At 33.3% G+C, this 25,688-nt stretch overlaps 4 protein-coding genes across 6 annotated transcripts in view; 1 reads left to right on the forward strand and 3 right to left on the reverse strand.

The window, feature by feature from the left end:
• LOC106105990 overlaps positions 1 to 6,260 on the forward strand; it is an 11,136-nt gene extending 4,876 nt beyond the window's left edge. For 2 of the 3 annotated variants that reach the window (XM_013286509.1, XM_013286508.1), the window contains 3 exons: positions 1,344 to 1,541; positions 2,149 to 2,912; positions 4,246 to 6,260. In XM_013286509.1, the coding sequence (XP_013141963.1) occupies positions 1,364 to 1,541; positions 2,149 to 2,912; positions 4,246 to 5,859 (2,556 nt within the window). In that variant the 5' untranslated portion in view covers positions 1,344 to 1,363 and the 3' untranslated portion in view covers positions 5,860 to 6,260. Of the gene's footprint in view, positions 1 to 1,329; positions 1,542 to 2,148; positions 2,913 to 4,245 lie in introns of all 3 variants that reach the window. The other variant, XM_013286510.1, reaches the window with a different exon arrangement.
• Positions 6,261 to 8,675: 2,415 nt separating this feature from the next.
• Positions 8,676 to 14,527, reverse strand: LOC106105843. The gene is made up of 9 exons (XM_013286299.1): positions 14,504 to 14,527; positions 13,467 to 13,572; positions 12,741 to 12,791; positions 12,622 to 12,663; positions 12,213 to 12,500; positions 11,004 to 11,339; positions 9,942 to 10,097; positions 9,637 to 9,777; positions 8,676 to 9,215 (listed from the first exon to the last, which is right to left on the reverse strand). Exons 1-9 carry the CDS (start codon positions 14,525 to 14,527, stop codon positions 9,157 to 9,159), a joined length of 1,203 nt encoding a protein of 400 aa, XP_013141753.1. The 3' UTR covers positions 8,676 to 9,156.
• Positions 14,528 to 15,265: 738 nt separating this feature from the next.
• Positions 15,266 to 17,978, reverse strand: LOC106105899. The gene is made up of 4 exons (XM_013286355.1): positions 17,725 to 17,978; positions 17,268 to 17,448; positions 16,406 to 16,603; positions 15,266 to 15,491 (listed from the first exon to the last, which is right to left on the reverse strand). Exons 1-4 carry the CDS (start codon positions 17,906 to 17,908, stop codon positions 15,323 to 15,325), a joined length of 732 nt encoding a protein of 243 aa, XP_013141809.1. The 5' UTR covers positions 17,909 to 17,978; the 3' UTR covers positions 15,266 to 15,322.
• A 4,074-nt stretch (positions 17,979 to 22,052) lies between these two features.
• On the reverse strand, positions 22,053 to 24,966 carry LOC106105894. Its single transcript, XM_013286351.1, has 2 exons — positions 24,697 to 24,966; positions 22,053 to 23,580 (listed from the first exon to the last, which is right to left on the reverse strand). Exons 1-2 carry the CDS (start codon positions 24,863 to 24,865, stop codon positions 22,427 to 22,429), a joined length of 1,323 nt encoding a protein of 440 aa, XP_013141805.1. The 5' UTR covers positions 24,866 to 24,966; the 3' UTR covers positions 22,053 to 22,426.
• Between the last annotated feature and the right edge of the window lie 722 nt (positions 24,967 to 25,688).

A 25,688-nucleotide genomic window follows, 5' to 3' on the forward strand; every position in this document is an offset into this window, starting at 1 on the left:
AACTAACATAACATACACTCTGACACGTGAAACACTATCTGACACACATACACATACACAAACACACAAACACGCACACACACACACACACGCACACACACAAACACGCACGCATACACACAAACACGCACACACACCAAAGGTACACACACAGATGCATCAAAGAAACACACTAATAAACATTAAAAAAAAAAAAAAAAAATCTTTAAAATGTATAACTGTTAGATATAAGCAAAATGTAATGTATGCTATGGAAGAACGGGACATTCTGTCACAAGTAAATAACTTACTTACAAGAATGTCCCAGCACCAGAAATCTACTTGTAAAATATGTATGATTTTAAGTAATAAATTATTATTATTATTATTATTATTATTATTAACAATGAGTTTTGATGATCGAAATAATACAGAAGATATACTTAATAGATTAAGAAAATTGATATTATTTTTGCACAAGGCTGGCCAAGCAATATTAAGAATTAAGTCCATACATGAATTTATTCAATAAAATATGATCAATTCATAGTATTCTCTGCAGTTGTCTAAGATTTAACAAACATCACAACAGCAACCTAGAATAGTAGACTGACTATAGATATCCATATCTGACTATCTTCATACACCTTACTTTCCTCTACACATATATGTTTTGTGTGTTCTTAACTATATATCTAACTAGAAAGTACAGCCAGGATATCTGTTAGTGTTCCAGTTTAAACACTACAGTTGTTTGTATGTATACAAAATAATTAAATACAGCTTTTAAATATATCTGTACTAAAAGATTGGTTAGTAACGGCAAATTGCTATTGCTATTGTTAAGACCACTGCTACCTAATTTGTTATTTGTAAAGCGCAGTTTGTCTTGTTGCAAGGGATAAGGCATATTCTTTAACACTGCAGATTTTCTTGACTGTTCCCATACTACTATTTACAATTTTTTTATGAATATATTTTTATGTCCAAACCATTGAAGATTCTTGTAATTGTAATCAAATTTGTTAGTAATACAGCAGAACCTTGATAACTCAAACCTCGGTAACTCAAAAACGTCTATAACTTCAAAAAATAATATGTTCTCTTCCCATCAGAGCCGAAAACCTCTAAACCATAGATCTTTGATAACTTAAAACCTCTATTACTTATAATATATTGTGTTTTCCTTGGACTTGTTGAGGTTCTTCTGTATTTGTGTATTTTAGATGTAAATTTATTTTTTATTTAAATCTTTCAAGTACAGATGTAGACGGCCAGCTGTAAATTTAGCCAAAATACTGTTTATAAAACCTTTGCCGATCCCATGTGAGTTTAATTAGATGAACGCAGTTCTTTGTTCACAGATATCATTTATGATTTGAAAATGGAATACCACTCAATTAATTTTCATGAACCATTTGATGCCAATCCTTTCCCATTTATTTTGGGCCATCCCAATGTTCTACCGTTATGGACCAGTAAGAATCTTCGGTTGAGAGATGAAGAGTATTTCAATTTTGAAATAAGAGATGGATCTCCAGATCGTGTTTCTGATGTTAAAGGTATGTATTTAATTACTGCCGAATACTGAAATATTTAAATACAAGCTTTTGCCCGCGACTTCGTCCGAATTAAAAAAAAAACAAAAGTGCCTAGGTGGTCTTCCACTGTCCTCTACATCTATGCCAAATTTCATCGAAATATGTTCAGCCGTTTAGGCTAAAAATGGTAACATCCATCCATCCATCCATCTAAACTCTTGTATTTATAATATTAGTATGATTAGTATGATAACTGACTTACATCATTAAGATTAAGCTTAAATTCATAATTTCTTACAAATTTAATAGGCGGCCCTATGCCCTCTCATACCCTTGTCGTGTTGGGTTCAGGGACTTTGGGTAACTTTAGGTATATATCGTTTTAAAGTTTTTTTTTTGTGGAAATATGGCAAAAATCAGATTTCCAGCTAAGATTTGTCTGTACATCCAAAATAATGTGCTTACAGTGGTAATTATTTTCTTGAAAGAGCAAAATCTAGCTTCTGTACCCTTATCCCCTTTTTTGGAATACTCTAATGAGGACAAAGTAAAAAAATTTTTAGAAACTGTTTTTTTTCCTACAAGTTTTTTCAACAACTGCGTCTTAGACTGTATATATTTTTTTCAGATTTTTCTTATACAGGAATCGAGACAAACATTCCAAAGAGTATGTGCCATATTTGTAATATAGAAGTCCCATTAGGATATATGGGTTTGCACCAAAACAGTGAGAAACATAAGATATATGTGAAAATATCGGAAATAGCGTTAGAAAGGGTCCGGAGGCAAATGGGTGAAACATTCACGTCTGAAAATATGAACCCATCTATGTACTTCTGTCAATCCTGTGTTGCACTTTTACCTATAAAAGATAAACAAATACATCTGGATTCTCCAATTCATAAAAATTCAATATGCATCGACAAATTGTTGTCAGATTTTTCAAAATTATACTCCGATGAGGTAGACAAAAAATTCGAAAATAATATTGGAGTCGTCTCTAACGAAACAACACAATTTACTAACGAACCAGTTAATTTTGAAACTAATACAATACAAAACGTAAAACAAACAGACATCAATACATTAATAATAAATCCGAATAAATCATCACTTGAAGAGAATTTCAAAAATATCATAGACCATCTAACTACAGAGGTGTTTAAATGCAAAATAAAATATTTCGATCAACAACAATTGATTATTATAACAGAAGATAATATAAAATTAAAAGTAAACCATGATAATTTTCATAGTTTCTCCGCATTGGGTTCGAAACATGTACAATGCAAGTTATGTGGACAAATTACTAGAAACATAAGGGAACATATGTATGAAGATGGACATTTAATGAAATTAGCACTGCCCATTGACAAGAATTGTATGAGAAAGGTAAGATTAATACTAGCTTTTGCCCGTGACTGATCGCGTGAAATTAACAAAAAAAAATGAGTAGCATATGTGTTCTTCCAGACTTTACATCTATACCAAATTTCATTGAAATCCATTCAGCAGTTAATACATCCATCCATTTAAACTTTCGCATTTATGATATTAGTATGATTTTACATAAAAAAAGATATACCCTGGCCTATTCAATCTTTCCCTTACAGTGTTTTCTTTATAACTAAGTAAGATGAGGTTAAAAAATTTATCAGTTTCTCTGAAAGTATAGGCTCTGCCTACCCCGCTGTTACAAGGAAACGTTCATAGTATAAAAGAACTCTAGCTTAAGAAGCATTGAAAACTCCTTTTTAATTGCCTCTCTTGATCCTTAAGTGTTATTTCTATATTTTGTTGAATTTTAATATGCTTTTGCCCGCGATTTGTCTGATTAGAATTAAAAAAAAAACACTTAAGTAGCGCTTGTTCTACCATACCTTGTTTTAGATCTGTTATAAATTTTATCTGTATATGTTAGGCTGTTGGAGGATACGAGGAAACATCCATCCATCTAAATTTTGTTTCTCAAACAGTACGAGTAGCACTATGAGAATGACTTGTATTTCTAAGACAAAAATCCGCCCTTTTCCTAAAGATTAAAAAAAAACGAAATTATATTCTTAGTAAGAGTGGTATGGGCATTTTATAAGAAGGGATGAATCGTATGTAACAAGACGGACGTTAGTTATGAGTGTGGAGGTACACCGGTAGAGGTAGACGTAGAAAGAGATGGATGTATTGCGTGAAAGGTGTAGTGGTGAACAGTGGTTAGTGCCTGCTTTAACATCTTAGCACTGCAGGGCCGGAACGCCCGGTGTAATACCACGACCACACAGAAGACAGGCGTAAAATGGAACCAATGCCGTGTTTCGTCTGATGAGTGTGGTGCCAGAGGCCTAATTTTAAGTCCCTTTCACTTTACCACCCTTTTCTTAAGAGAAGATGGGGAGGGGAAGTGGATTTGATGATGGAGGAGATGCATAGGAAGAGGAAATATCCTCTTTATGTGCGTCTCCTCCTCCGTCGGATAAGGGTAGGCGACGCATCTGCAATTGCAGATGTCTATGGGCAGCGGTCGCTTCGCCATTTTGGCGGATTCAGGTGGCGGCTTGCTCGTTTGCCATCTTATGTTATAAAAAAAAAGGTGACATGATCAAGAAGGGAGTGATGACTGAGATGACGGATGATAGAGTGCTTTGGTGGACGAAAATCCGGTGCGCCCTACGTGAGTAGGATAAGGCAGGGGAGATGATGATGAATCTTAGTAAGATATTTGTTACAGATTAAAGATTCAAAAGCTCATTGTATTTTATGCAATGATTTAGTCGAAAATCCTGAAATTCATTCCCTATGTGACAAAGTCCATGACCGTTTGATGATATCAGCAATGTTTTATGAACAAGACGATATAATAACGGGAACCGAATTAAAAAACAAAGAAATACCATCGGAATACTTTTTTTGCAACGTCTGCTATATACCAGTACATAAAAACGATACAAACAAACACTGCAATGATGCTAAACATATATATAATACAAAAATAGATGGACATTACTTTCTAGAATATTCTTACAGTCTTCGTAAATTAAAATGCAACGTGTGTTTTATTTATTTTCCAACAAATATGATGGAGGAACATTTATCGAATGTTGACCATTTAAAAATGTATGAAAACTTATTGGCTAGTAATTATCTAATTAAATCAACGAAAATATTTTGTGAATTATGCATATTATATTTGGAGATAGGAGATGAAATGAAACACATTAAATCGACAGGACATTTAGTGCTTCTGAAAACGAAAAACTATGTACCAAAGGAGAAAACTAAAAAGAAAAATAAAAAAATCACAGAAACGAAAGCTGGTAAAGAAAAAAAATCTATACTACCCAATGTGGGGACGGTAATTGATAATAACGATATTCAAGAACAGGAATATGAGGATTTAGTTACTTGTAAAGTTTGCGACATAACAATGGAAGACACAGAAAAAGATATTAAAAACCATCTACATATTTACCATCAGATAGAAGATGTAACAACAGTTATAGAAAACAGTAATATAAAATTAGTTGGGTCATCATTAATATGCGTAAATTGCTGTGAATATGTCCCAATCAAAGATAAATTAAAACATCTATCAAATCCAACACATATTGTAAAATCTTTTAAAAAACCAAATGAAAATGTTGAACTCTCCAATACAATTGTAAACGACGATAGAAATAATAACGAATTAAACACAAAATCAAAATCGAAAGATACATTTTTTGTACCGAAAAAAGATAAAATCGATACAAAAAAACAAATAATTTGCTCCATTTGTAATTTGGCTGTACCTAATAGCGCCAATTCCATGCAAATACATGAAACTGGTAAAAAACACAATACAAATTTACAAGCTATACTATTAAAAAATAACATCGAAGTTAGACCTGATCATTTGCGATGCACAATTTGTTGCATGAATATAGAAAAAAACGAATTAATCCCACATATAAAAAGCGATTATCATAATTGTGTTGAGGAAAAAAGTAAAAATATAACCAATATTAGTTATTGCGATGTATGCAATAAATTTATAACAACAAATATGGAAAGACACGTTTTGAGTGCTGTCCACAAAAGTAAGGAGATCCCTAAAAATGTTGCCAGCTTTTTGTGTTTCGTTTGCGATGTTTTACTAACGAACAGTGAATCGAATATAAGAGAACATAATGAAGGTATACAACATAAGAATAACATAAAAATTCTAAATGAGAATACTGTTAAAGTTTCTAACAATAAAGGTTATTGTGAAACTTGTGATGTTACTTTCACATTTAAAATGATAAAACAGCACATAAATACATCGCAACATTTAATTTTAATGGGCAAAGATATGCAACAATAAAAAAATGAGGGTAGTTGAAAAAAAATCCAAGATCCAAACAAGATGTATTCAAAAAACTCAAGACATATGAAACCAGTTAACGAACAGAGTACTTTAAATGCTGAGGGTAGTTTTAAAATGTGCAATTAATTAAATGAGGGTAGAACAAAAATGTAACATCAATCAGAAGTAAATTAGAATATGAATTCGGAATATTCCAGAAAGAATAATCAGCGTTTTGTTGAAATTCTTTAATTTTTTTTAATCTTTTTCCTAATATAAGGTGGTAGAATAAAATTTTGGTCTACCCACATTTATTCCATACCATTCCATGTGTGTAAATAAACGCATTTAGATAAGAACTACAATATTCAATTATTACTGTAAAATACTTGATAAATAATAATTATAGCTATTTATCCGTATTTAAAAGTTTTGATTGATTTTGATAATCTGTATTAAAAAAAAATATAGTCCACCTGTCGTTCAAGGTTTTTTAAAAAAAGTATTCCATCCATGTATTTTTGGGTATTTCTTAACACTATTTAATTTTGCACAAACGAAATCCATTTTAACTCGACTGTGATCAAATTAAGTCACAATTATTTGATTGTTGATTTTAAGCCAAAAATATTTTAGTATATACGTAAATGTACAATCGACATATTTTTAAACGTAGAAAAAAAAGTAATCCTTTTTTTAAAGGATCACGATAATGTACAGTCAGGGCACTTTCCGTTGTGCTTCTTTCAGATATTTGTATCAAACTCCTTGTAAATAACCAATTAGTATGTGCAAATAACGAGATAATAATGCAATAATCACTTGTGCTAACCCTTTTTTCGTAAAGATTTATAAGCTGCGTTATATTGATTTTTTGTCCGCGTCTCGTTTACAAATGTCTAAAATGATTGTAGCTATTTTGGAACACCGACAGTTTCCCCGATTGTACATACGTTGTAGCGGAAATCCATGACAAAATATATGTTAAAAGTGCTTAAATACACTGAGTCTGACCTTTTTTGTATAAAACATTTGTCCCAGTTTTGGCGGGTATTTTTTAAAATATTTTAGTGTTAGTAGTGTGTAGTGTAGCTTTCTAATCGTGAAGTTTTTGAAATGTCTCGAGTAGTTTTTGAGTTTATTAGTTACTAATACATAAATGTTCCTTCGTTATGTTAGAGGTATCGTGATCTCTCTCTCACTCTTTATAAAAAAGACAGTATATTGATGTATACCGTCTCTTTTTTTGATAAGTGACACGACAATCGGAACTTACGGTTATAAAATATGTACCAAATGTTGATGTTAAGGCTTTTCACAATGTCCAAATAAAATATTGAAAAATCAAACATGTAAATGTTTACGGGTCTGTTCCAGCAAATTTTGTCTGGTAACAATCGAACGTGTCAAATATGTAAATATCAGATTTTGTTACCTTAACCCACAGTGACGTCATTTAAGCTATCTAGTGTCTTATCAGTTAGTGGTGGGACAGGCCCTAAATGTCTTTTGATGATTGAAACGCCCACGCTGGCATTATATGACAAAATACTCCTAGACAAAATGACATGATTACCGATATCGCTAGTAGAATCGAAATGTGGCAAAATGTAGGAAATACAAAGGAATACGTGACAATCACGTGAATTATAGATTTTTAACTTTTCAATATCGATATTCGAATATTACTTTGTATAAGGGCACAGGCTCTTAATATATTTTTAAGTAATTACTCGTTCTGTGGTACTTTTAGAGGCTTGTTCCGTTTACCTAACCAGTTAGGTAACAAGATTTTTTTTCCTTTTCCGTAACCGGTAGGGTGAGTGCATTTTTTTTCCGGGCCATTTATTACTTTTCCGCTGATCTAGCTGATCGTTTTAGCATGGTATTGATGGCATGAAACTAGAAAGTGTACCCACCCTAGCTCAAAAACTTGACTGGTTACGGAAACGGAAAAAAATTGTTGTTACCTAACTGTTTAGGTAAACGGAACAATCGCTTTTAGACGTTAGTTAAGGTATAAATACCACATGTTATCTCGTTTTCTGAGAAAACTGAGTTCACATGTTCATTCTTTGTTAGTGTAAAACTGTTTTATTGCAGTCACGAGTTAGTAATTTATATATAGACTATCCTTTTCTATTAAAATCGTCAAAATATACTCAAGATATTTCAATTTACTAGTTGTTTTGTGAGAATTTTTGAGCTATGAAGGTTAATTGTAAAAAAAAACAATTGTTGGTTCAGAAAAATTGTGTAAATTACGAGTTTTAACGTAAATTATAGTTCGTGTTAAAGATTTTTGATTGGAATTAATTCGATATGTTTGAATGTGACTGCTGTCGAATTATAAAACTACCCATGGTAATTATTGTTGAAAGTAATAGAAATGCTTTTTTTAACGTTAATACGTAGAACGTTGTTTTTGACTGATTGGAAGACTGAGGAAATGTTAAAGTCCCTCGTCTCAAAATTATATTTAGTAGTGAACAGAATATAAGTAAATAAGTGTTTAGATAAGAAATTACTACTTTTTTGATGTACCCTTTGCAAATGTTGGTAACCCCTGCTGTTTTAAACTTGTGAATCCTCTAAAACTTCCCGTCTTATCTTCTTTAGAGGGTTTCCGACAACTTTATTGCCGTACACCTTTGACTAAACGATCGCACAACTGGTGTACGATTGTCTATTGTTTCGCAGCCTCCAACTGTTTAGTTGCAGATTCAAAGCGAGACTATACAGTTGTGCGATAGTTTTAGGTGTGCGCGCTGTAAAGATTGTTTTGTTTGTCCGACAAAATTATTACTGTTTTTAGTTTTTGTCTGTATTTAAAACTTCTCCGCCTCTATGAAGTTCTGGATTAGCCAGACTGAGCTTCTATTGTGACTGATTTTCTACCTTTAGAAGGTATTAGGTAAGGGATAACTTTTGTCTTAGTCGTGTTAGATGTTAAAATTATTCGATAAGATTAAACATCCTTTATATTGTCTTGTGATTTTATGTAATTTTTGGCGGTGACTAACTAATTGTTATATTCTTCTTTGTTCTCGTTGACAAAACTGAGAATTTTGTGTACAAATGTCCTGTAATTTTTGTATTATGAAGGGAAAATGTTTTATTTGTGAGAAAAAATCAATCTGTGTTATGTACAATTTTGTTAAACGTTACAATTGTTTACTACTACTACAGGGTGGTTCATTTCGATTTTTTATATAGTAAATGTTTACCTCTTGATTCTAGTTTTTGTATTATCCTTAAAACAGGATTTAATAGGATTGGGATTAGAATGAAAAATACACATTTCTATCTTGAATTTTATATTTTCCTACGTAATCGAGGTTTGTCAACTTTCGCAAATTTACACTTTGGATCATCTGAAAATTATGAAAAATCATATAAAATATGTAGGTAGTCAGAAATCCGCAGTGATCGTACTATATATTGGCTCGTTCCTTGCACCGAGACTAACTCTTCCTCATACAAATAATCAATTAAGTAGCAGAGTACGCAAACAACGGGATAGTAAAAAGTTACGTCCAACTGGTTATTAGTTCGTATTGTTTTAATGAATACAAAACATTCAAACGTATAGCTTTAAAAGTGACACACCGACAGATTCTCTGATTGTACTTTGAGAATATTTTATGACTACCAATCTGTCATAATGCAAGTAAATAGGGAAATACGACTGAATTCATGAGAAATTGAATAAGCAATTACTTGTTAATCCAAAAGATTTTGCCTACTAAAACGTAGAAAAGGATTCTAAATGAGGGTAGTTTTAAAATTTCTTACTAGTATTCCCTTTCTCTCTACATCGTATATACTTTAAGACTACATCTTCGTCGTTCGGATCTTTCTGTCTGCCTTTTGTCTTCATTCCAGCTAAAAATGGCGCTGACAAGACACACGGCCGACGTGCCACTAGTTCCAATTCTAGAAACAAGAATTGATTTTTAATGTAGGGTAGTTCCACAAAAGATACAGACAGCAAATTTGCTACAAACTTGACAGTTTCTTGTAGGATGTATATGGAAAAAATTGTAGGGTAGTTATAACTTTTGTGAAAATTATAAAATGTGGGTATTTCACAAACTCACTCTTTTCAGGATGATTACAACTAAACTGTCTAAGATGGCAGACGCTTAGAAACGTTCTGTAGACTCCCGCTCGGCATCGAGCACACACCATGACGTCACGAGCTGGACATTCCGTTGGACAATCCCCATTTTCTATGTCCTGTGTATTTACGTCTGCTGAAAAATGAATTAAAAAAAAACATCAAGCGAGCTATTGATACCTTGCTTAATTATTATCACTGTCCTCGTGAAATTAAAGAAAAAGTATATGTTCTTCCTATGTTCTACTTTTATGACAATCAAGATCGGTTCTGCAGTTTACGCTACAAACTTGCAAACATCCACCTAAACGAATTTATAATATTATTATAAGTATGACATGCAGAGAAAGAGAATATTCCCCTTACTATAAACCTAAGTCACTTCCCTTTCCTTTTCTTATATAGGTAACGGACTAGATAGTAGAGAAATCGCCATTGGATAGTGTGGAAAGTACCCCCTTTTTTGTTATCGGGGGGAAATCTTCCGTCCTTTTATAAAAAGCAGGGTTATGTAAAATTTCTAATCACTAAAAACCCCTTCGTTGGCCGCCGTCGGTTGATATTTGAGAGTCCCGGGATCTCCAGTGAAACCGGTACCCTCTGCACTGAGCTTTTGCTAGATTCCCGGGGAATTTTTTCCCAAATGGCAACACATGACTACACAGTAATGCTCTCTTCGCTGCATTGTTAAGGGGGGAAGGAAGTACCCCCTAGAGGCTTGAAATTATAAAAAAGACATAAAAACTAATTGGAATACTATAAGCAGCCCCCTCTTTTTGGGGGTATCTTCCACAGATAGCCTGCCCTGTGAAGAAGACAAGGTTATGTGATATTTTCCAACTAAAACCCCATAAGTGGTCATCCTCAAGTGCAGGATTCAAGTCTATTAGAGGATTCCGGGATCTAGGAATACACCGGAACCTAAGACCTAGACTAGATCGTGGTAGGCAGGTAAAGTACTCTTGTTGCTCAAATTGAGTGTTTCGAAGATTATAGCAATGTTTTTTTTTTTGTTGATAAACAAAGTATAAATTGTACATACAATCACTGCTGTCAGGTGTCTCTGGTGTCTCCACTTCTTTATTGACATCATCCGATTCTGTTGAATCTTCTACTTCAGCATTCTGTATTTCGATGTCGTTTCCGTCATCTTCTACACTCGTGCCCACTTGACCGGGTCCAGGCGGCAAATCTTGTGTTTTTGGATCCGTTATATCTTCTAATTTAGTTTCATCAGATCCAGCAATCACTTCTGGTTCCTCTTCATTGCTGTCTTTTAGATCTTGTTTTATATGTAGACTTACATTCATCTCACTAACGTCATCACTGGCTTCATCATCTGAGCCATCATCAATACTCACTTCATCATCGATGTTCCCTTGATGATCGGATTCATGTAAGAAAAGATAAAAAATCAATCAATATCTATACTAATATAACAAGACGGACGTTAGTTATGAATGTGGAGGGGTACATCGATAGAGGTAGACGTACAAAGAGATGGATGGATTGCGTGAAACGTGACATGATCAAGAAGGGAGTGATGACTGAGATGACGGATGATAGAGTTATTTGGAGGACGAAAACCCGATGCCCTACGGGAGTAGGATAAGGCAGGGGAGAAGATGATGACTCATATAATAAAGCGTATACACACACTACTTTGTGGCGTGAGATGTCAGCAATTACAGCATGTTTTTTAATAATTCTTTTTTTAATAAGAAGCCCTACACTTACGTCACGCTTTAGGCTATATATTTTCAAGCTATTAAACTTAGGGGGTATAATTTTGGATAAAAACCCTAAAGTGGCAAAGGGATCATAAACTACAAGCTGTCAACATTAAGGAAGGTTATTATGGTAACGGTAATTTTGACAGTTGCAATTGAGATTTTGACAAATGTAATTTTTTTTTATAATTACATGCGGATGAAGATGCACGGGAACAGCTAGTAATCTATATCTACCATACTTATATTATAAATGCAAAAGTTTAGATGGATGTTTGTTATAGTTTGTAGCCTAAACTGCTGAACGGATCTCAATAAAATTTGGCATAGATGTAGAGGATAGTCTGGAAGAACACATAGGCTACTTACTTTAGTTTTTCTTTAATTCCACGCGGACGCAGTAGCGGGCGAAAGCTAGTATCTATATAATATTACTAGCTGTTGTCAGCCTGATTATCAATTTAAAAAGTAAAGTTTTGAGTCTGGTTGAAAATAGGGCTTTACCTTTAAAAATAACTTACCATCATTAAATTCTTGTTCTTCTAAAAATTTGTCATCTCCCCCTTCTACTTTAAAAGACATCATTTCTCCATCACCTCCACCTAAATTACCTTTAACACTAACATTTAATTCCTCAACTACTTCTCCACTTAAATTCCCACTTCCTTCCTCCTCCTCGTCTACAATATCTTCAGAAATATCTCTTCTCTGCGGTCCAAAATATAGTTTACTATAGTCGATTTTGTTTGATTTCAAAGGAATTTTATTCCTACGTGATTTTAAGGTTATATTATTCTTTGACGTTTTTGCTGAAATAAAATATTTGCTATTATTTTTTATCAGGCGTTGAGATTTTTTTATTGTTTCTATTATTGTTGGATATAGTTTTTTTTTGGAAAGTTTCTTTGATATTTCATAGTATTTACTTACCAATTTTGGGACTTCTTTTCGGCCTTTTCTTCTTCAAATTCCCTGGTAATTTAAAAACTTTACTTTTGTCAGTGTAAATTAGAATAAAATGTTTCTTGATACGTAAAACAATTACTCACCAACTGTTGGTTTTTCGCAATTTTTCATTGAAACTAATGTAGCTTCTAAACCTGCGAATATTTTGATGTTTCTAAGTAAATTATTAGTAAGATTATATAATACTAGCTGTTCCCGTGCGGCTTCATCCGCATGAAATTATAAAAATGTTAAAATTGCAAATGTGAAAATTATCGTTACCACTACAACCTTGCTTTCTTAATGTTGGCAGCTTGTAGTTTATGGTCCCTTTCATGGTATTTTCCAATTTATTTACCCCCTAAGTTGTGAAAATAAACAGCCTAAAGTATCCTTGTAAGTGTAGGGCTTTTAATTAAATAAAGAATTATTCAAAAATATGTTATGATTGCTGACATCTTACGCAACGAAGTAGTGTTTACGCTTTATTGTATTAGTATAGATTTCGGTTACAAACACTACACTAACTTTTGACAGGAAATTGCGCGGGAAATTAAAAAAACTATCTGTAGCCAATGCGTTTTTCAAGACTATCTACAACATCCTTGCAGTCTTTCTAGACTTTCATAATGAGAAACATCCAAAGTTTTTTGTTTATATTAGTAAAATTATAGAAACATTTAAATATCTTTAGCATCTTAAAATATATGTAAACCGATTGTAAGCGAGGCTTACTTGATTGTAAGCTTTATAATTTTCGTTTCAATATTTGGCTGTTTAGATTTTTTCATTTTACAAAAAAAACTTTAAAAAGTTATAAAAAAAATTACCATCATGACACTTAATGTAATCGATTTCACATTTATTCAACACAATAATATGTATTTCCTTTGTATTGTTTGCTTTTTTATTCTTCAATTTAATACATTTCAACTCCTCCGTTGTTGGACAATTGAATTTTTTACAATTATTCGTTTTATTTGCATGGCGATGTTTGTTTAATTTTACAAAAGATTTCGTAACATTGTTACTCTTTGATGTTGTATTTCTTTCACATAAACACACTGAAACTACATGAAAAGATAAGTCTAGAGTAAATAGTCCATTAACACGAGCTTACAAGCAATACTTGTTATATTTTTAAATTAGAAAATATACACTAGGAATTCCAAAATTAAATTAGGTGGAGTCGTGGTCAAGCGCTGGTTTATTTATATTAAAAAAAAATAAAAAAATAAATATTGAGTTATCAAGAAGTATTAACTTTTTAACTTGTTTGATGGATTTTATTCCTAGTTTCTGAACGATTCTTTATGAGTGTTCAAATTGAAAAAAAAAATAGTCACGATAAAATTCAAGCTAATTTAATATGTTATGTGAGAAAAATTGTAACTACTTTTATGTAAATTGGAAACAATTAAAGACGTTTAAAATAATTTATAGGTCTTTTCTATAATTGCGTTGTTTAGACTCTCCCCTCTGAATGGTAACGTGATTGAGGAAAGGGAAAATCACGTACAAAAAACAATTATTTCCTCGTTTGAAAACGTTTATAAACATCTAGATTTCGTCCGCGTGGAATTATAAAAAAACAAAAGTGAGTAGCCTGTGTCCTTCCAGACTATCCACTGCGCCTATGCCAAATTTCGTCGAGATCCGTTCAGCCGTTTTCAGACTACAAACTCTAACAAACATCCATCCAAACTTTCGCATTTATAATATTAGTATGATTAATTATCCATTTACAACTAAAACATGTTTTAAAACTTATCCTCATTATTTATGGTATTAAATAAAATTGATTGTCTATTGTCGATTTACGAAACATAACCTAAAAGTGCGTAAAAATCCCAGTGAAAATACATACCGAGTAATAAAAAATAAATTTCATATCTCATTATGTAGCAAACTAAAAGAAACTATAAAATAAAACCATCTATTGAAATATAATGAAAAACACTTATATTTGCTATGCTATGAATTTTCTAATTAAATCGAACATACGATTTTAAATTATTTTTTCAAAAGGAAAATAAAACTACAATTTATTTTATGTTATTCCATACATTTTGTATCTATACATACATTTTACAGTAAAACAAACAATCATAAAAACTGTATTTTTGTATATTGTTTTATTTATAACATTTTTAACTGGCTTTTGCTTGTGACTTCGTTTGCGCGGAATTAAAAAAAATGGCCTATATCAGTCAGCGATACTGTAGCTTTCCAATAGTAAAAGATTTTTTGTACCAGCACCAGTAGTTTTTGAGTTTATTCGTTACATACAAACATAAATCTTTTCTCTTTTTAACATTAGTATAGAAAACCCGTAAATAGTAACAACCCCTACATTTTCAATACTTAACATTATAAAAAAATAATTAATTGTTGTATGTTACGAGTAAACTCAAAAACTACTAGGGCAATTTCAAAATTCTTTCACCATTAAAAAGGTCATTTATCTGTGAATAACATAGGATATATTTTGTATAATACTTTAATTTTACGAGAGCGAAGTCGCGAGCTACAGCTGTATGTAGATGTAAATTTTTACATGTATTGAAATAACTCAAAAACTACTGGGGCTATTTCAAATATTCTTTTACTGTTTAAAAACTACATTATCACTGAATAACATAGGCTATGTTTTTTTTTATTTCACTTAGACGAAGTCTTGCAACAGCTAGTCATTAATAAATTCATCAAATGATATTTCTTGTCTAGACATTTCTAGTGCTTTAAATCTTCTGTCAGGGTCCGCTAGCCAGTCGTAGTTCCCAGTCCTGGCGGTAACTAATTTTGATATCATCCAACGCATTAGTTCCATTTTCTCTACCAACATATTTAGTTTCCTGTAAAAAAAAAACACCATAAAAACACAAGGCCGGAGGCCTAATTTTAGTCCCTTTCCCTTTCCACCCTTTTCTTAAAAGAAAAGGATGGGATTTGATGGAGAAGAGGCATATGAAGGGGAAATATCCTCTTTATGTACGTCCGTCATTGAAGGGTAGGCAGCGCTGCAATTGCGGATGTTTATGGGCAGCGGTCGCTTCTATTTCGGTGGATTCAGGTTGCTTGCTTGTTTGCCATAAAAAAACACAACAAGTTTAGTTACACAGCTAGAAAGCGAGTAGTGTGCACACCTCCTTATAAGCTCTTAGGAATCAAAGTGAGACCAAGCATTTGTACAATAGTTTAGTTTTAGGTGAGCACACTTTTACTAATATTATAAATGCGAAAGTTTAGATGCATGTTTGTTAGTTTGCATCCTAAACTGCTAAACTGATCTCTATGATTGTCATACATGAAGAGGATAGTATGGAAGAATGTATAGGCTACTTGCTTTTTTTTAATTCATATGGTTCTTAATTAAATATTAGGGTTGTCTAGGTGGGTAAGTGGTCTCGAGGGTGCTGCCAATGGCAGCACGCAGGCCGGGGTCGTGGTTGTAAGCGCAAGCATACCCGTAACCCCAGCTTAAGGCAAGGGAAGAACCAAGGGGTTTAGTGGATATGCCCCCATTATGGGGGAGAGTCCCACATAACTACCGCGACCCCCTGAGCGCGGTGTATGCGTAAGATGCATTCCCCTCGGATAACAAAAAAAAAGGTGGGATGGTGGTCAAGCGCTGGTTTACACATAATAATAAAAAATATTAGGGTTTATTTGGCAAGTCTACAGCTTAGTTGGTATGGTAAAAGGAAATATTAGTAAATTGACAAAAATCTACTAACATGTTAGTTAAAAAAATATATTTAAAACTTACTGATATGCGGGTCCATCTTTTGTTAAATCTCTATCAACTCCTCCATTAGATTTCTTCATGTCTTTCAATGTTGCCATTTCCGAAACCCACTCTGACCTTAACATTTCAAGTGTGTCCTGTTTTTCCTTTAGTACTGTTTGTAATTGCATATCTTGTGTTTCTAATTGGGCAAATTTTGTTAATATCTCTTTGATTTTCCTGTAAATTAAATAGGAAAGTTTAGATGGATGTTTGTGTCTCCAAGATGCATGGAACTTGCTTTTTTTATAACATAAGGTGGCAAACGAGCAAGCAGCCACATCAATCTGCCAAAATAGCGAAGAGACCGCTGCCCATAGATATCCACAATTGCAGATGAGTTAACTACCCTTATCCGACAGAGGAGGAGACGCACATAAAGATATATGCCCTTCCTATGCCTCTCCTACGTCAAATCCACTTCCCCTTCCCATACTCTCCTTAAAAGAAAAGGGTGGTAAAGAGAAAGGGACTTAAATTAGGCCTCTGGCACCACACTCATCAGACTGTACATATAATTGCCTCCATTTCACGCCTGTCTTCTGTGTGGTTGTGGTATTACACCGGGCGAGCCCAGCAGTTGTTTAGTGCTACTGCCCTGTTTAGTGAGCTGGTGATGATAATGATGATATGAAATACGAAAATCACATTAGTACAGCAGGATTTGAGCTGTAGATTACAAACAAGGGCAAATCCAGCTTTGGCACCAGTGGGGGGTCACACAGTCATGGTCCAGTCAAAAGCTTGACAAAATATGTAAATAAATCTTGTCAAGCTCATGACCCCCCCCTGGATCCCCCGTTGATTACAAGTCAAGATTATTATGAATTAAATAAATATATACCATTTTCTTTCCAACATATCTTGATCAAGACTCCGGTCTGATGAAATCAATAGATTTTTTACTGCATTTGTTTGTGTCAAAGATTTTATAACTTCCTTTTCAATTAGTGATGATATTGCCGCATCTTCATAGTCCTTGATAATGTTGCTTTTGTCTTTATTTACAATTATTTCTTCAGAGGCTGAAAAATTAGAATTTATCTATACTAGTATTATTATGTAAACAGACATAGTTGTGTAGGATGTCAAGATATATGAAAACTAGAATGCTGCATAAGTTATCAAAATTTTTTACGAAATTTAGATTTTAAATATTCTTGCACCATTAAAAATATAAGTTTTCAGTAATAGGCTTTATTAAGAAATGGTTATGAATTTATTTTTTGGACGCCCATCGATGTCAGCGATTTTAAAAAAGCGTAACTTTAATAAGTTTACAATTTACTTGTAACACTTACAAGCTAATGGTTTTGCTTTTAATAATCTCAATTTCGAAGTAGCAAAAGTTATGTCTTTCAATTTCTTGGTAATCCCATCTTCGTAACAATGATTTCCGGTCGCAGTAAATAGTTCTGCAGATTCTGTATGCAATTGTTCTTTGAACGTATCGCTGATTTCCTTTAATGTTGCAAATCCATTCATTTTTATTACAGAATCATTGACCGTTTTAATTAATTGTACCTTATTGTTATTTATAAACAAACTTTTCGACTTCTTCGACCGTTATTTCGTTTTAAAATCAAACGTCAGTGTCAATTTCAACAAAATAATTGAAAGTATTTTTACTCTTTGGCCACTGGAATTTATTTATTTTTTGGATAAAATTTTTTGTTTTTTTTTGTATTTCAATGCAAGTATTTTAAATAGGTACATTTAATTTATATATAAAATCCATTTCCATTAAAAAAAAAACGTACTGTATGATTTACATTTTTTCTATGACGAACAACTAATGTGACAGTTTTTATTATTTCGGGTTTGGTCATGTCATTGTCATTAAAATGTCAACAAAGTGAAAAATAAAAAAATAAGATATTAATGATTAATGAATTTTAGCTTAATTAATAGGGAAGGTGTTTGCTATGTAAATAATTAACATTGGTTTGACTAATAAGAATCACACAAGTCAAACAGGACAGGAAAATGACCGATGAAAACTATCTCTGCGCTTTACCGACTGAGATAGTAATTTACATTTTCACATATTTACCTGTGAAAGAATTGATAAAATGCCGTCGGGTGTGTATAAGATTAAAGCAAATAGCCGATAGTTTAATTGTAAGCGAAGGATTATGGCGGGGACACTGCAAAAAGGATTTTTCGAATGTCTACAAAATCGCTCGATATAAATCGAGACCTGGTTTATTATGGTATAATATTTACAGATCACTATCGCTTTGGTCAAAATTGGCCTTCGCTCGTGAGGAATATGATGAATTCGCATCCGCTGCTGATCTAAATAATGAGATATCTAATGTTGTTATACTGAAAGATGGAATCATTGGTGTTCATACACAAAGCGCTATTATTTATTACGATATTGAGTCTCTAGAGAAAGCTAAGCGTGGAGCAATAACAGGGACGTATTTACGCTATATGGAAAATGATGATACTATTGTAATATTGAACTACAACCTGCAATTGTTTATTATACGTAAAATAATACAAAACCCACGTTACGAAACAAATATAACATTCGACAGTATTAAAAGTTTTTTATTAGTCGATGAATTGATATATTTTGTCACTTTAACTGATGATATTTACGTGTGCCAGCTGGAGAACCTATCCAGTGAACGTTTAGGGCATTCAGATGAAGGAATAATGTCGCTAAGCTTTTGCCGCAACAAGCTACATATATTAACTTTCCAACGAAGTATTCTATCTTATGATGAGGGTAGTCTGACACTTGAGTGCACAATAACATCGGATATGCATTTATTAAACCAATTAGCGGAATACAATTTCCTGGAGACACTCGATTGGAGGATTTACAACCATTGGATGTATGTACTAAATTTAAAACTACCCAACGGTCCGCTGCGTGATATAATTAAAGTACATGTTTACGGTGATGTGGTATTTGTTGGATCAAACTGGGGTGTTCTGCGTATATACTTTGCGCCATATGCTGATGGTTTATTTGACATTTATGATGCTGAACCAGTAAGACAGTTCAATTTTATGGATAGATCGGACTGTCCTGTGTTAACTTACTGTCCTATAATACAAATAGATGTATGTGAGAGTGAAGATGGGCATACAGTGATAGTTGCAATGCCGAAGAAGATAGCAGTATTGAATTTCATTCATAGCTTCAAGAGGACGGCGTCAGTCGCTATGCTGCCATACACTGATATACCAAAGACAAAGACACTTAAGATTCAAGAATTAAGTTCTAAATAAAATAAAGGTAATATGTCATTGATTGTGTATTTAATCTGTGTGTAATATTATTAGATGAGAAAATTTGAGGTCAGAATAGAGGAAGAAGAAAGTTTATGTACAAACGTGCTGTCCCCCGGAAACTTTGTTAGCGCGGATCTAAAAAAGTCATCTATCACACTCCTGCGTGCATCTACCTTCTACCAGTTATCTATTAGTCAAAGTCCCGTCCAAATTGGTCCACCCATTCCTAAATCTAAAAAAAACAACCTATAATATGCCTGTCTATGTCAGCTACCCTCCTGTGAAAGGCCGCTCGAAATCGGTCCAGCCGTTTCGGAGATTGCCCGGAACAAACGCGGCTTACGGACAGACGGATAGACAAAATTTTTTCGTTATCAGCAATGTAAATACATCAACATCCAGAAATCTGAAATTTTCTTTTTATATTGTCTGTAGACACTCCAATTTTTTTATATGTCTAGATAGATATGCTGGGGAAGGCAGTGAATTCAGATATTTAGATAGAGATGTATGTAAGAGTACATACTGTACACTACGTAGGGGAAAGTATGTATTGTGTTGCAGATATGCTAGAGAAGGCAGTGAATTCAGATATTCAGATAGAGATGTAAGAGTACACACTGTGGACACTAAGAGAAAAGGAAAGTTTATGGCCAGAATCAACTTGATTTGTACTTTCATGTTCAGTTTATAATATACCCAGTGAGATTGTTAACTGACTAAATTCACAATCAGGATAGTATTATACTCTCACTGCCTTACATGTAAGTTTTTATAGCCTTTCTTGCTCAGTATTGTAATGCACTGAAATAAGGTTGGATTTTATATTTCATCTTTGTAATAGATATAACCTAGCAATATGAATGTTTTCTTGTCAGAACACACAAGCAATTGTTACTTAAGAATTTAATTTAAAATAAAATATGACTACCCCTATGACACTCCTTAGAAGACAAATCTAACAACACCTCATTCATCAAAATACAGTGGTAGTGCCCGCTTTAACATCTTAGCACTGCAGGGCACGCCCCCAGTAATACCACAACCACACAGAAGACAGGTGTGTAATGGAAGCAAATCCGTGTACAGTCTGATGAGTGTGGCGCCGGAGGCCTAATTTAAGTCCCTTTCTCTTTACCACCCTTTTCTTATGAGAGGATGGGAAGGAGAAGTGGATTTGATGGTTGAGGAGATGCATAGGAAGGGGAAATGTCCTCTTTATTTGCGTCTCCTCCGTCAATGAAGGGTAGGCAACGCATCTGCTATTGCGTATGTCTATGGGCAGCGGTTGCTTCACTATTTTGGCGGATTCAGGTGGCCACTTGCTTTGCCACCTCATGTTTAAAAAAAAAATTTGGTTCAGGAGTTTAGTCTGTAGGCTGTTACATTCACACAAATTCACAAACATACAAACATAGATTTTTGTGAAAAAATTGAATTTTTATAATAATGCATGTTGTTTATTATAACAATAAAATCCGACAAGATATTAATTCTGTTGTATAGTTAAACGGAAATTAAAAAATATTTTCAACTAGCTGTTCCTGTGCGGCTTCATCCGCATGAAATTATGTAAATTTTATTTTTTTGTTTACATTTGTCAAATTATCAACAGCAAATGTCAAAATGACATGTCATGACAAACCTTAGCAATCTTACTCTCTTGATGTTGGCAGCAACTTATGGTCTCTTTCCCACATTAGGGTTTTTATCCAAAATATTTACCTCCTAAGTTTAATGGGGTGAAAATATATAGTCTAAAGAATAACGTAAGTGTAGGGCTTTTTTTTAAAAAAATAATTATTTAAAAATGGTGTAATTGCTGACATCTTAGGCTACAAAGAAGTGTGTGTTTACGCTTTATTATAATAAGGATAGAAGTATAGATTGATGGTATGACCAGGATAAACTTACGGGCCTGTCCCACCATTGGCTGATAGAGGCTCAGATGGCTTAAAAATGACGTCACTCATAAAAACAAAATCCGATATTCCCATCACATATTTTACATGTTAGATTGTTATCAGACAATTTACAATTTGGTGAGACAGGCCATTAACCTTGTAATATTACTGGAGAGTGTTTCACAAAGCAGATTGAAGGATACGATTTTTATGTCTTCGATTAGAGCACACCCACACCATTGTTTAGTCCCGCTTTGATTCCTATGAGCTAATATGGAGTACACAATACTCGTTTTTCAGTTGTGCAACTAAACAGTTGAAGGCTGCGTAACAATCGACAATCGCACAACAGTCTTGATAGCTTGGCTGTAACAGTGCAATTTTAGACTTTATGCTATTAGAAATAAGTGGTTTTTAAATACTACTGATTTGTTCAAAACATTAGTTGCAATTTTAGATTAATGAAACTCACATTAGCTTTGCATATCAAGTTTTATAATAATGTAAGACATCTAATATATATAATTTTTTGAATCTGTATTACATAAGGTATGTGGGTAGTCAGAAAAAAGTAACTACCTCCAGTATTTAGATGGACTACTTTAATAACCCTTACTGCATTTATTAGTCCATTAATGCAGTTTTTTCAAGTTCAGTGTTAAGTCATTTAGGGAATTTAACTGGAGGTAAATCAACTTTTTTCTAACTACCCACATTATTATTTATTGAACTGAAGCTGTTATTTTTTGTGTTGTGATGAAATAGGCTGTCATTTTTTATTGAATAAAAATTTTTAGCTTTTATATTGTTTTATTTGAAATTATCTAGTTTGGAGGTTAGAGTTCGACTAAATTGTTATTACTTGTAGTCTATGGTGGGGTGACTTATGAAAATGTTTTACTTCTAATGGAGATGGTGTTTTTATCTTGGTTCCTTTACGAGATATTTTAGCGTAGCTCATTGTTTTACTTTTTGGCATGAATTTCTTGTATGAATTTATTAATTTGGGGTTACCATAGTCGCAATCTACGTTCGGCCATTTTGTTTTAGAAGCGATGCCGTCAACAAAAGATATGTGATTTTTATTTCTATGTTCAGCTAAAGTTTTCAACGCTTCGAACATGTTATAAGGTTCCTTGTATCCGCTAGACATTTGTAATTCCTTTTTAATTAAATTGATGAATTCTTTTTTACTATTACGTTTAACGTCTTTGTTTTTGTAAGTCTTTGGTTTTGAATTCATTAGCGATTGCGTTTTTAGGTTATGTTTTATAATTTTTGGTTTTTTAAATCTGATTGGTTTAAGATTTTCATTATCTTCTTCTGTTATGTAAAATTTATTCGGTGTGTCTATTAAATCTATATCATAATTATTTTCTCTATTAATTATCGATTTTTGTGTTTTTATAAAAGTTTTTTCTGTCTTGCTACTCGAAGATATTTCTTGTATCGTATCACTGTTGGTTTCGTTAAAATCAATACCGAGATTGAATACTTCGTTTGGTTTTTCTTTACTTATAGTTGTGTGTTCTGAACTTTTCATTTTGTCTTTTCTTTTTATCCATCCTTCTAAGACTTCGTCTGCGATTCTGTCGATGCCACTACACGTATTATGTATATCTTTATTGTACATGTTACTAGGATTATCTTGTTTGCTTATCATTGATATTGTATTAGTAACGCTGTGATAATTCGTATTTCTAGAAGGTAAGACGTATATAACATCATCTTCTCTATTCTTCTTTTTATACGAAGATTGTGATTTCGTTTTAACCTTAAAATTCTTTGAATCGTTTTTTGTATCGCTTGTTGTATTTTTAGTATCGCTTTCTTTTTTCATATTTGAATTTTTCTTACGTTTAGTTTTAACAATCTCTTGGGTTATGAATTTACGATTTCCAAGTAGAGAAGTTGTTATGACTGTTGAGGAGAATTTCCCACGCTTAGCATCTTTTTTCTCTCTTCCACGATTCTTCGGTTTTGATCCATTATTGAGATTATCTATTAGAAGAATACAATGAAATATTGATTGATTTATTCTCTTAATCAATCTAAATTCTAGATTTAGGCTAGAGAGTAGCGGAACATACACACGACCCTAAAATCGTTAGCAAATATATCAGCCAATTAAAAAGCGGCCATCAAACTATTTTATACATCATCACCATCCTCCTTATCCTACTCCCGTAGTGTCAGCACAACAGGTTTTTGTCCTCCAAACTCTATCATACGTCATCTCAGTCATCACTCACTTTTTGATCATGTCACCTTTCACGCAATACATCTATCTCTTTCTATGTCTACCTCTACCAGTGTACCACACTCATAACTAACGTTCTCCTTGTAACATGCGATTCATCCCTCATAACATGCCCCCATGCTAACATTTACTCCTTACCTTCTCTAATACTGGGGCTACTCTCAAACTATTTTAAACACAGAAAGAAAAACTTCGAAGACCAAGAACCTTCAAAAGGGATGATCCACTGACCTATAAATGGACAGGCAATAAGATATGATAATTTGTGACTTTTTGATATAAGTCATGTTGACGCTGATGTTGACAATTGGAACAAATTGTAGAGATAGAATTAACTGTTATTAATACTGTCGTTTACGTCAGGAATTAAAAGATGTTCCTGACAAGGCCTACTTTTGTTATAATATAAGGTAGCAAACGAGCAAGCGGCCAGAATCCACTAAAACGGAGAGCCACGACTGCCCATAGACATCCGCAATTGCAGATACGTTACATACCCTTAATTCACGGAGGAGACGCACATGAAGACATTTCTCCTCCTCCACCGTCAAATCCACTTTTCATTCCCATCCTTTCCTCTTAAAAAAAGGGTGAAAACGAAAAGGAATAAAATTAAGCCTCCGGCACCACACTCATCAGACGAAACGCGGAAGTGCTTCCACTCCACGCCTGTCTGTGTGATCGTGGTATTGTACCGGGCGAGCCCTACAGTGCGAAGATGTTAAAGCGGGCTCTACCTCTGTTAAATATTATATTTATACAGATATAATATTTATGTATAATTTCGTATCCCCTGATTTAGCGTTCGTGGCAAGTACGGTTAGAAATCAATTTACTATACTTATGTGAATATTTACCATCTGTGTTTAATTTTTCTGGATTCCGAACAACGTAAGGTCCACGTGTCTTTAAAATGTATTTATCAACGCTTTTCTTTGTTTCGTTGGAATTTATGTAGTTGTCAGATTTCGCTAGCAATCTTCGTTTGGACCGTTTTACGGCACCGCTTCTGCTCTTGGATTCCATCGTGGTTTATTTCATGGTTTTTGGATTTTATTTTTACAAATTTACTTTGATTTTTTGCATGTTGATACCGTTTTTAAATTTTTGATTTGACATTTGATAGGTGGTACGAAAAAGTTTGAAGTTTTATAAGTAAACTTAAAAACGGTGATTGGATACTTTAAATAAGTAGATTTTTATGATAATAAAAATAAGATAACAATGTTCTTGGTTTTTATGTTTATGAATTAAAAAACACACTGCTAAATAAACTGTTTTAAGAGATTTCTACCGCTGAGTTCCATCATAGGAAGTAATCAGATTATGGTCCCACACCATCTCGATGACTGGCATTCCAAAACTGTGCGCTTTTTTCGAAACTGCCTCACAGCTGTGTTGTTCAATGGTCTGTTCGTAGCAATACTTCCAAGCCGCTACGACTTAGGGTCCTTCAAGAAGCGTATCACCTTATCTAAGACCGGCAAAGCATCTGCAGTTCTTACGTTGATGGTCACCTCGTAAATCTTTCTCTTACTAATATGATAAAAGTGAAACTTTAGATGGATGGATGGATGTTTGTTAGAGTTTATAGCTAACGGCTGAACGGATTTCGATGAAATTTGGCATAGATGTAGAGGATAGTCTTGAAGAACACATTCTATTCAGATTTGTTTTTTTTTATATCATGCGGACGGAGTCGCCGGTGAAAGCCAATACCTTGTATATAGTGTTTGTTTTTTTTTTATTTAAATTATGATAAAAGAGTTTCTAACAAAAAAGAAAACCTCCTTGGAATTTACAATTTCGATGACCCAAACAATCATCTGTCATTTAATATTATCGATTC

The sequence above is a fragment of the Papilio polytes genome, unplaced genomic scaffold (genome assembly GCF_000836215.1).
Source record: "Papilio polytes unplaced genomic scaffold, Ppol_1.0 DF822622.1, whole genome shotgun sequence".
Classification (NCBI taxonomy): domain Eukaryota; kingdom Metazoa; phylum Arthropoda; class Insecta; order Lepidoptera; family Papilionidae; genus Papilio; species Papilio polytes.

Excerpts from the sequence above, each read along its gene's own strand:
- LOC106105894 (XM_013286351.1), bottom strand. The coding sequence starts at position 24,865 with ATGGAATCCAAGAGCAGAAGCGGTGCCGTAAAACGGTCCAAACGAAGA. Across the intron at positions 23,581-24,696 it reads AGAAAAATTAAACACAGATG|ATAATCTCAATAATGGATCA; the intron begins GTAAATATTCAC and ends TTCTTCTAATAG.
- LOC106105899 (XM_013286355.1), bottom strand. The coding sequence starts at position 17,908 with ATGAATGGATTTGCAACATTAAAGGAAATCAGCGATACGTTCAAAGAA. Across the intron at positions 17,449-17,724 it reads AAAAGCAAAACCATTAGCTT|CCTCTGAAGAAATAATTGTA; the intron begins GTAAGTGTTACA and ends CTAATTTTTCAG. Across the intron at positions 16,604-17,267 it reads GATATGTTGGAAAGAAAATG|GAAAATCAAAGAGATATTAA; the intron begins GTATATATTTAT and ends TTTAATTTACAG.
- LOC106105843 (XM_013286299.1), bottom strand. The coding sequence starts at position 14,527 with ATGAAATTTATTTTTTATTACTCG. Across the intron at positions 12,501-12,621 it reads GAAAAGAAGTCCCAAAATTG|CAAAAACGTCAAAGAATAAT; the intron begins GTAAGTAAATAC and ends ATTTTATTTCAG. Across the intron at positions 11,340-12,212 it reads AGAACAAGAATTTAATGATG|GGAACATCGATGATGAAGTG; the intron begins GTAAGTTATTTT and ends CCGATCATCAAG.